Consider the following 11,130-nt stretch of genomic DNA (forward strand, 5'->3'; position numbering starts at 1 on the left):
AACTTTTGATCCTCCTGCCTCATCTTCAGTGCCAAGATTGCAGTGCATCACCTGTTTATTTTACCTTTAAAATCATAATCATTACTTTTTTTTAAAAAAATGCCAAACAGCAAAACAAGGGAAACAAAAGGGATAACAAGATATATTTACAGATGTTCTATGAAATCGTATTTCTGAGAAAAATTTACGGTCTTCTCTAGCCTGAAATTTCTGGCCAAAGTAATCTGTACTTTTATATCAGACAGCAGGTGTGGTCAGTAAAAATATATATACAAACTAACAGAAGTAAAACTTGAAATTGACTAGTAAAGATTCTTGAAATTGACTAGTAAAAATTCTTGAAATTGACTAGTAAAGATTCAGGATAAAAAAGAAGTGAGTATGGAAAAGGGACAAAGGCTAAAAACATTTTCCTGTGCTGCAGAAAAATTTCCAGCACAACAGCTTTCTCAAAACTGTACAACAAACGTGTAAAAGCTGGGCAACTTAGCAAATTGGATATGTAGTTAAATTATGCGAAGCTTCCAACGCACTGGGTCCACCTTGCTGCATATTGAGGCCAAACACTAAAATGGAAAGCTATTTTCCAAGAACTGTGATCCAAGCAATCAAATTCAATAAAAACCACGAACTCCCTGAGGGAAGTCTGCATTTACAGCGTCAAGTCTAACTCCCGTGAAGATTTTTCCATTGATAAATAACAGAAACTTTTTTGTTCTTATTCTTGGATACCTCCTATAGCCAACCGATTGTCCCTTTTTCAGAGAAACTGCGAGAAATTCCAGAAATGAAACCTTAGGGTTCCATGTGTCCCCCTGTGGTGAATAAGACAGCCAGAAAGCAGTACTCTCAGGCGCTGTGGGGAAAATCAGGAGCTGCCGAGTCACTCGAGCTTTCCAAAAACTGTGGCCCCAGCCCCCGGGACACTCGGAAGGCCCGCAGGGCCGAGGGCTGGAGTCCCCGCCCGGCCACCATTGCCCCAGCACCCCAAAACCCCCGGAGGGCACCCACCGCGCAGCGGCTCCCGCTCACCGTCCGCGTCGGCCGAGGACACAAAGGTGAAGTCCCCGTTAGTGGGGGCAAACGCCGGGGGCGGACCCGGCGGCTGCATTTTGCGGCCTCTCTCTGCTCGCTGCAAAGGAAGAGGCTGCTGTTGGGCCCAGGCCCCACGGCAGCCCAGGCGCCGACTCGCACGCTCGCACTACGCTGCAGCCCACGATTCTGAGGTGCAGACTGGCTGCAAGGCGCGAGAGGACCGTCCCAGACGGTACCCCCACAAAGGCCTCACCAAGATACACAACTCTTGGTGGCGACCGCCCAAGCACCGTGACGCCGGCGCCGTGACCGGACCATAACAGTGACAGCGCCGCATTGATTGGCTCTTTGTAATATGGTATCCCATTGGTTTCAGGAGGAAGGTTCTGATTGGGTCGTCCTCTGGTGGATTCCGGAAGTTCACTGAAGAACGGAAGTTCACTCAAGGATTCCCCGCGTGCCTTTGGTTGTTTTTGTTCCCTTTATATCCCATCTTTTCCAGCATTTCTTTTTTATACTTTTTCTCCATTTGTGAAAACTGGGTGGGCTAAAGAATTTTAGAAGGAGGTAGCTTTCCCTTTTTTTTGTAAGAATGGATGATGCCAAGGTTTCATGGGTATTAATTGTAGAGGTTTTTGACTAAATTGTATATCATCGTAGAGCCTGCCTCCTCATCTGTAAAAATGAAGGGGGCCAATTGAAGAGTAATAATAAAAAACAAAATAAGCTGTAAATTGCTGCCCAGAGACTAGAGTTGTATGTAGTCTAGTTATACACCTTTATGAGGAGGCAAGTAAGGGGAGAGAAGCTGAAGTAGTATTAGAAGTAGGGAGGCCCACGCCTGTAATCTCAGCACTCTGGGAGGCTGAAGCAGGAGGATCCCAGGTTCCAGCTGAGCCCGGCAATTTAGCAACTTATACTAGGGATGCAGCTCAGTATGTGGGTCCTGGCTTCAATGGGGAAAGAGTCTAGTGACTCAAACCAAATGTTCCTTTCAAAAGTATCTGTCAATAAAATTGCCAGTGTTTACAAACTCATGTAACTTTTTAAATGTTCAGATTAATATTAAATTTAAAATCCAAGCTACATAAAGCTGGCTGCCAATTTGAAGAGAGAAAATATGGGACAGCATTATGAAATATGCTTGGAGAAAAAAAATGATAGACACGGAATACAGCAATAGAAGCGTAATGTGTTGAACAGAATTCCAGGAGATTTTTCCCACAAGAGGAAACAAATTGGTACATGAAGGATGAGGAAAAATTTGCAGGCATGGGGGTGGGGTGTGGAGTTGGAGTCATTCAACTTTCTTGGAGTTTTGCTTTTATGGGAAAAACAGCAGCAGATGGGATTGTACAATAGGTCATGAAATTATATTTATGTTATTCAAGGGAGTTTTTTTTTTTCTTCCGGAAATGATGGCAGAAACCTATCATTAAAGGATTGAGAGCAAGGGGATTGTATCAGATATACCTATTAGAATATCCACACCAGAGATAATGTGACTTGAAGGGCAGAAATTTATATGAAGACTTTTGCAGACATACAAGTATTTCTTCAACTAGGGAAGCTCTGGAAAGGAGAAACAATAAGCTGAAATGAGATGTTACAGTTAAGAATCTACAGGACTAGGGACTAGGGATTTAGCTCCAGCAGCGTAAGTGCCTGCCTGACAAGTGTGAGGTCGTGAGTTTGATTCTTGGTACCACAAAAAAAAAAAAAAAAGAATCTACAGGACTTTTGTAATCATTTTAGTTATTGCTAGGAAAAAATACTTGACACCCACAACTCTTAAAGGCAGAGAGGTTTTGGCTCATGTCTTGGTTACGTTTCTCTCTTGCTGGGACAAAATACCGACACCCAAAATGAAGGAAGGAAAGGTTTATTTAGCTCACTGTTTTTGAAGACTTCAGTCCATGATCAGTTGGCTCCAAGGGTGAGAGGCACAGCGCAGGAATAATTCAAGACAGCAGCCAGCAAGGCAGGGAGCCAGAGCACAAGTAGGGAAGAGCAAGCCTTTTTTCTCCCTTATAGTGTACACCCTCCCTCCAGAGTAGGTGTAGCACTCACAAAATCTCCATGCCCTCCTCTTGCACAAGATGAGGATATTTTCGAACTAAGAAACCTGGCTCCCTGCTGTGTCTCTTAGTTAAACTTCTAAACTTCTCAAACTGATCCAATATATCAGCAGTAACAGCTCATGTGTCCAGTCCGTGGTTAGCTGGCTCCAAGGCAGAAGTAATATAGTGGAAGGATCTAACAGAGGAAAGCTACTCATGTCATGGTGGCCAGGAAGTAGAGAGGCCAGGAAGCGGGAGACTTCGAAGTGAGAGATATAACCTGTCAGGGCATTCCCCCAGTGACTCTTGACTTCCTGCCAGGCCCCATCTGCTCACCGGAAGTCAACTCACCTCAACACATGAGAGTTTGGGGGTCATTTTTCATCTAAACCATAACACTGCATCTTGGCCCCCAAAAGACTCATTCACATTTCTTTATGCAAATGCATTTAGTTCATCTCTAAGCGTCATCAGTGTTTTAACAGTTTTAACATTGCTAAAAAGTCCAAAGTCTCCCATGAGACTCAACACAGACTTCACTGTGAATCCTTATAAAAATAAAGAAGAAGGTTAAACACTTCCAATGTAGAGTGGCACAGGGTGAACATTCCCATTCCAAAAAGGGAGACTAGAGAGAAATCCAGACCAAAGCAAGATCGAATCCAGCACAGCAAACATCAAGTCCTGTAGCTTCCTTGGCAGTGCCCAGTACAAACTGTATTAAGAGGTGAATTCTAAAAAGCCCTGTCCCTAAATTATTACTAGCTGATGGCCTCTTTTTGGCTTTGTTCACTTCCAGTGACTTTCCTTACGTGTTCCATGTTCTTGGCATCTCCAACTTCCTGTGCCCTCTTTTGGCTTCCTCTGACAGCTTCACGCACTGCCATCTATCTCATGGGCACACTTGCTGGGTTTCATGGCTCGTTCTGAGATGTACAAGGAAGCCCCTCTGACTCCACAACGTGTGCATTTTCCATGCTTGTTAAACCAATACTGTGTGAATGTCATCAAGGTCTGCTGCCAGCCTGATAGTAACCAGGCCCCCTCAGATCATTACTGCAGTGGCCCCTGAGTGCTGGAATAACTGAGCATTGGGAATTGAATCCTGAGGAACAATTTCCCTATATGACCCTTCAGTAATAGTGTACCCTGGGGTTCTCTCTCAAGAAAATCTTTCAAAGAACGTTGTGTTTACCCTTTTACACCCCTAGTCCACCAAATGGTAGAGTCTCACTGACTCCTGAAAAGTCCTCAAGGGAACTTTCCTGTTATACTGATCCAAAATGCTTTGTTTCTTCTTAATGCTAATATTTTCAGCAACTATTCTCTTTTGCTCCAATTTTGCAGGCCCTAATTTTTAGTGAAACTCGGAACATTTAAATTGGCTTTTACTGTATGTGTGGTGCATACCTGTAATCCCAGCACTTGGGAGGCTGAGGGAGGAGAATGGTCATGAGTTCAAGGCCAAACTGGGCTACCTGTAGCCTCAACTACATAGTGGGAATCAGTGGATTGCTTACAGGGTGGGGCAGGGCATCTTCTTGTCTCCTGGCCCATGTGCTGGCTGGCTCACAGGAGGGCATGGCTTGGCTTCTTGGTTCTCCTCCTGGGCTGCATGGATGCCTCTCGCTCCATTATATTAGTCTGTCCAACTTAATGTCAGTGCCCCATGAAATCTAAGAAAATGAGCAAAATGCTCACCAAATTTTTGCCAGAGTATAAAACATATTATCTGTAATACACCTGCTAATGGAGTCCTCCTTCCCAACTGAAACCTCATGAGCCTCGTCTTTACCAAGTTACATTTTCAATTCATAGTTGACTGGCTTCAAGGCAAAAATAGCATGGTGAAACAATCCCGCAGAAGAGACCTTCTCATGTCACAGTAGCCAGAAAGCAGAGAGAGAAGGGAAGAGCTGGGCATGGAGATCTTCCAGATCATGCCTCCAGTGACCCAGCTCCAACCAGGCCCCACCTCCTAACAGCAGGTCAAACTGTGAAAGTCTGAGAGTTGTGTGTGGGGGTCATTCTTCTTCTAGATCACATTGAGGACTACTATAAACTATAAAAGATTGTGGCTGATGAATAGGAAGGACAATAGGATGACTTCAGGATTCACTTTTTTTTTTACTTCAGGTTTCTTGCTAAAGTGGTTAGTAGTATTATTAATCAGGTGTGCAAATAGAGAACTTGTTTTTTGAGAGGGGGAAGGTTTGGGCATCATAAGTTTAAGAACATGTAGGTTGCACTACCTAGTTATCCCTTAACCATAAGGACTCAGTGATCAGGGTACAATCAAGAATTGGACTTATTGGATGCGAGTCAACAGTGCTCGGTTGATAATCACAGTTCTGATTGTGGCTGAGTACCCCACAAAGAGTATGCTGAGTGAGAGAAAAGTGTCAAGCATAACTCTGAGTAACAGCAGCATTGGAACAGCAATCTAGAGAAGATTGGCAAACCACACGGCACGAGTTGCAACTTTAGTTAGGAAAGACCATCTTTCCCAGCTGCTTATTTTTTTATTTAAATGTTACTCTATCCTTAGAGTCTAGACATGTTATTTTGTAAACATAAGTTTTTTTCTTGTGTAATGGCCTTTAAAATTTTTAACTCTTTAAATTAATTATTGTGTCAGGTGTGATGGTGCATGACTGTAATCCCAGCATTTGGGAGGCTGAAGAGGATCACTCACTGTGAGTTTGGGGTGAGCTTGGGCTACGAAGAGAAATCAAGTCTGTCCTGAACTGCATAATGAGACCCTACCTCAAAAAATGAAAAACAAAACAATTTAATTTAATTTTGTTAGCTTTACATGAGTTATTTCTCATTTTATTTTTTTCTTTAGTTTAGAAATTATATCTTCTATTTCTGCTTTCTTATCAGTTAAATAGGACGAACTTTTCACATTCATATTTAATGTATCCCTGTGTAAAGTGAATCAGCATTAATATATTTACCCTGAACCAGGAATGGCTATAATACCAGTGCTGTCGAAAGCTGAAGTAGGAGTTTCAAAAGTTTGTGCTCAGCCTGGGCAACTTAGTGATTTGGGGAGACTGATTCAAATAAAAAAATTTTAAATGGTTTAGGGACATAGCTCAGTGAGAAGACCCTTGGTTCAATCACAAGTACCACAAGCACACACACAAAATATATCTACATCTTTACCTGGTCCTAGACGAAGTAAGAAATTTTGAACATTGTGTTTGACAAACCACTGTATTAGAATATATTGTTATTATATATTTTAGTTCTGGCTCTTGCTTTTTTCCATTTTACTTTATTGTATGTATTGTATAGTACATTTTTGTAATTCACAGTTTACAATCATCTTGGGGAGTGGTTACATGTGCATATGACAGCTTTTTTTTTATCCCTTCCTTCTCTCCTCCCCCTTCTCTTCTGGTTTCCTATCACCTTTTTCATACTTGTTGATACTATTTTAGCACGAGTTATGGCTTACAAATTTACACCGATTTGGGTTATTAGGTTCTTATACTTGACATATTCTTTTTTTTTTTTTAACTTTTTTTTTTTTTTTTTTGTCATTTTCGTTTTTTATCGGTACCGGGGACCGAACTCACGACTGCCTGCTTGCAAGGCAGGTGCTTATGCCGCTGAGCTAAATCCCCAGCCCCCCTTTTTTAACTTTTTATCGGTACCAGGGATCGAACTCATGACCGCCTGCTTGCAAGGCAGGTGCTTATGCCGCTGAGCTAAGTCCCCAGCCCCCACTAGACATATTCTTATTTCTCTTGTTTTCCCTTTCCTTCTCCCCTTTCCCTCTCCTTGTTCCCTTGGATCCTTTCCCTATTGATGGGTCTGTTCCCTTGTCCCTTTCCATGTTGCAGGCAGATGAGTTAGAAATATTATAGGCAGGGCTAGGGCCTCAAAGGAGCCAGTGCAGAAGCCCAGATACCTTGCAACTGTGGGGGAGGCAGACACCTCCTGCTGTGGGCCAGGCCTCAAGACAAAGGAGCAAACAAATGCATCCACATGCTAAGGACTGATATTCTAAAATAGTTCCCTATTATCCTGAGGAAGGCTGGAGTCATGATCCCATCCCCCTAGGAAGAGTCAGGGCTCTCTAAGAATGCCCACTTTCTAGTGACTCCCTTCCCCATTTGTCCCTAATGTAATCAATTTTACCTAAACTATTAATCTTACTGGTTAACCATAGTTCTGTCCCCCCTTATGCCCATCTGCCTTGTGAGTTCCCAGTTTTCCCCACCTTAAACCCATCTCACCCCATGATTTTACTTTATGAAAGTCCCTGGAAAAGACAGAGTTCTTGGCAACCCACTCGGGACCCCCTCCTGTCTTTCTTCAGACAGAAGCTTCCTTTCTCTCAATAAATATATTCTACTCTTTACCTCTGTTGTCCCTAAAATTCATTCCTCGATTTTAGAGAACACAAACTCATACCAGACATAGTGAGTTGAGAGTTTCATTCCCCTATATCACTAAGACATAACTATAGTTAGGGGAGCCAAGGAGACCCTAAGTCCAGCCAAGAGGGTTGTTCACCAGAACAAAGGCCATGTCCCAGGGCCCAAAACAGGTTTTATTAATTTGCCGTGAGGGGTGTGGCTCAGGAATGAGTGACAGTGAGAATGGCAGGGGAAATACAGGAGTGCAGTGAGCTGAGCTAGGTAGGAGGCCTGAGATCACCTCTGCAATATGCAGAGGGAAAAATATGCAAAGAGAGTAATCTGCATAACACAATCTAGGTAGTAGCTAATGTTTGAGGCATCAGAGTTTGCGCTCTGATGTACCATCTTTTCCTGCCCTGGGAAGTCATAGCTTCTTATCTTGAGGCTCAACCTGGAGCCAAGGCTCTTCATCCAACCTGGCTCAACCAGTTTTTTGTGAGTCACTGGGCAGGGAAGGTTCAGAAATGACACATCAGCTTCTTATCCAGCCCAGTTTACACTGGTTAAAGTCAATTAGAGGGACAAAGAAATAGCCTAGCCAGCTCTGTACATATCAACACATGGAGACAGGGCCATGTTTATCCAAAATGGAGATAGTTGGCTGCTCTTCTTTCAAGGAGAGTCATCCAGCTGGTTCTCCACAGGAGTGGGGGTGGGAGTGGGGGAGTGGGGTATATATATATATATATATATATATTTATTTATTTTTTATTTTTTTTGTCTTTTTCCTTTTTATCGGTACTGGGGATTAAACTCACGACTCCTGCTTTCAAGGCAGGCGCTTATGCCGCTGAGCTAAACCCCCAGCCCCTATATATATATATATATATATATATATATATATATATATCTTTGCATATGTATTTTTATAGATATCTATCTAGCTATATAAATTCATAAATCAAGATTCCAGAAACAAGTATATGGTCTGAAAGTATCTTTTCACTGGTAAACAAATAAATAGACAATAACAACAAAACCCATGCATAACAAAATAAAAAAACCTAAAATATCAAATGGAGAATAAGGACTCTGAAAAGCAGTAAGAATCAATGACATTCAATAGCACTAGGGTTAGAATTCTGCCATTAGCTTACCTGGGTACATGTTCTGCTTTCACAGCTTAGTACCTCTGTGATCTTTGAAAAGTGGTTACCCTTTGTCTTTTTTTTTCTACCTCTGGTTCCATATTTGTGTGCAAGATAGAATAACAGTATCTACTTCATGAGGTTGTTGAGAGATTAACCAAATAAAGGCAAACTATTCACCATGAAGTCCGGCAATAGATATTGCTAATAAAATGCTAGCTATTAAGCATCATACACATACACAAGATATCTACCATTTTTATATATCTAATTGGAGTTTCAGAAGAAGATAATAGATTAGCAGCAATATTAGAAGAGACAGTGAAGATGTTCAAGACCTAAAGAGACAACAACCTTGAGGTTCAGGTTACCCAATAAACTCTAAGTCAGTGTCTGCACTCAGCATATAGAAAGGCAAGTACATAGTTTTTTTAAAAATCAATGAAAACAAATAAATTTTTTGGACACTGGGAATTAAACTCAGGACCTCACGCTTTCCAGGCAGGCACTGTACCACTGAAGTATATCCCTGACCCCCACAGAAATCATTTTAAAAGAAATCGTCACTAGCTAGCATGAGTTCTCATGTGCACCTAAGATGGATATCAAACACCAGTGAATTCTTGAGCCTGTTAACAACCAATTGTCTTCTTCACTGCCCTCTAAAGGGGAAGAGCCCCATATTGACTCCACAATGCTACCAATCAGCTGAGAGTCTTTGCTCAGTTTTCAAAGAAACCACAAACTGGCAAAGTGGAGCTCTTTCACTGTGATAGCAAAAACAGGCTTTTTAAGCCAGGCATGGTGGGTCACACCTGTAATCCCAGCACTTGGAAGGCGAAGGTAAAAAATTACCACAAGTTTGAGATCAGCATGCACTTACAAAGTGAGACCCTGTCTCAGACAAAATAAGTTGGGAGGGACTTTTTAAGGAGTTAGGGTGCAGATACAGTGCATATACCGTGAATCTGGAGAGTTTGCTTATACAGGAAAAAACACAGGCACAACCATGCATAGTGTGCTTCTGTTTGGTCATGAGTAGGACAGGGCCCCGTTGAGGACCTACGTGTGGAGAGTTGCAGAGCGTCAGAAATGCCAAGGCTGCAGAGTGGGGCCACCTGTGACTGGTCTGTGACCGAAGCCTGCTACAGCTGACACAAATTTCTCCTGGAGCAACTAGAGGCTCCTCATACAACCAGGCTGGATGCAAGGTATTTGGGTGGCTAAAGAATGAAAGGGCCTCTTGAAAAGTGTCAAAGTGGAGCTCACTTCCCAAAAGCAACTAGCAAAGAAAGAACAGTAGAAAATCTTCAGTCTGCTAAGGAAAAAAACAACTGCTGGTCCATAATGGTATTCCCATTGCAAATATCTTGATGAATCAGTAGCAAAATAAAGACAAATGGGGCTGGAAATTTAGCTCAGCGGCATAAGCGCCTGCCTTGCAAGCAGGCAGTTGTGAGTTCGATCCCCGGTACCGATAAAAAGGAAAAAGACAAAAAAAAAAAAAAAAAAAAGACAAACGTATCTTTCCACCAATAGATTCCCCCAGTAAAGAAATCCTAAAAGATGCATTTTGGCAGAATAAGGTGAAAGCTTGGCCATGGGGAAAAAATGAGCAAAAAAAATGTAAAAACTTAGGAAAATACATGTAAATATTGACTACATAAAACATGAAGCCATTCTTGGTGAGATTTTTAAAAAGATCATGAACAATTCTAATAGCTAAATCCTGGGAGCATCCTGTATACCCAATCAGTAGATGACTGGATAAACAAAATGGAGTATCCATATATAATGGAATACTAAGGACCAATCTGAGGCACTTATAGGAAAATAGATGCATCTGGAAAACATAGGTTAAATGAAATAAGTCAGACATGAAAACGTGAATAAAATGTAGTATCTCTCATTTGATGAGGCAAAGTATAAACAAAGAAAATGATAAAAGATGAATGGAAATGATCTAGGGAAATGAAACTCCCAACCTACTATGTCCGGTGCGAGTTTGTGTTCTCTAAAATTGAAGAATGCGTTTTAGAAACAATGAAGCTTCACAGAAGAATATATTTATTGAGAAGCTTCTGTCTGATGAGAGAGAGAAGGGGTCCCAAGCGGGTTGCCAAGGACTCTGTTTTTTCCAGGGACTTTTACAGAGTAAAGCTATGGGTTCAAGGTGGGGAAAGACTGGGAACTCACAACGCAGATGGGCATAAGGTGGGACATAATGATAGCTAGCCAATAAGATTAATAGTTCAGGTAAAATTGATTAAATTGGGGACTGGGGATTAGCTCAGCAGCATAAGGGTCTGCCTGGCAAGCACAACGTTATGAGTTCGATTCCCATTACTTTATTCCCCAAAAAATAAAATAAATGATTAAACTGGGGACAAATGAGGAAGTGAGTCACTAGAAAACAGGCATTCTTAGAGAGCAGTGACTCTCCTTAGGGGGTTGAAATGGTGATTCCAGACTTCTTCAGGGTGATAGGGAACTATTTAGAGTATCAGTCCT

At 41.9% G+C, this 11,130-nt stretch overlaps 1 protein-coding gene across 2 annotated transcripts in view; it reads right to left on the minus strand.

Moving 5' to 3' along the window:
* The window catches only part of Yipf4 (Yip1 domain family member 4), a 34,843-nt gene extending 33,491 nt beyond the window's left edge, over positions 1-1,352 (minus strand). The window contains exon 1 of one of the 2 annotated variants that reach the window (XM_005005047.4): positions 1,012-1,352. In XM_005005047.4, the coding sequence (XP_005005104.1) occupies positions 1,012-1,111 (100 nt within the window). In that variant the 5' untranslated portion in view covers positions 1,112-1,352. The remainder of the gene's footprint in view (positions 1-1,011) is intronic. The other variant, XM_003473019.5, reaches the window with a different exon arrangement.
* Positions 1,353-11,130: the final 9,778 nt, after the last annotated feature.

This window comes from Cavia porcellus, unplaced genomic scaffold, assembly GCF_034190915.1.
Source record: "Cavia porcellus strain 051 isolate PalLab524CR breed Dunkin Hartley unplaced genomic scaffold, mCavPor4.1 scaffold_1, whole genome shotgun sequence".
NCBI classification, from domain to species: Eukaryota; Metazoa; Chordata; class Mammalia; order Rodentia; family Caviidae; genus Cavia; species Cavia porcellus.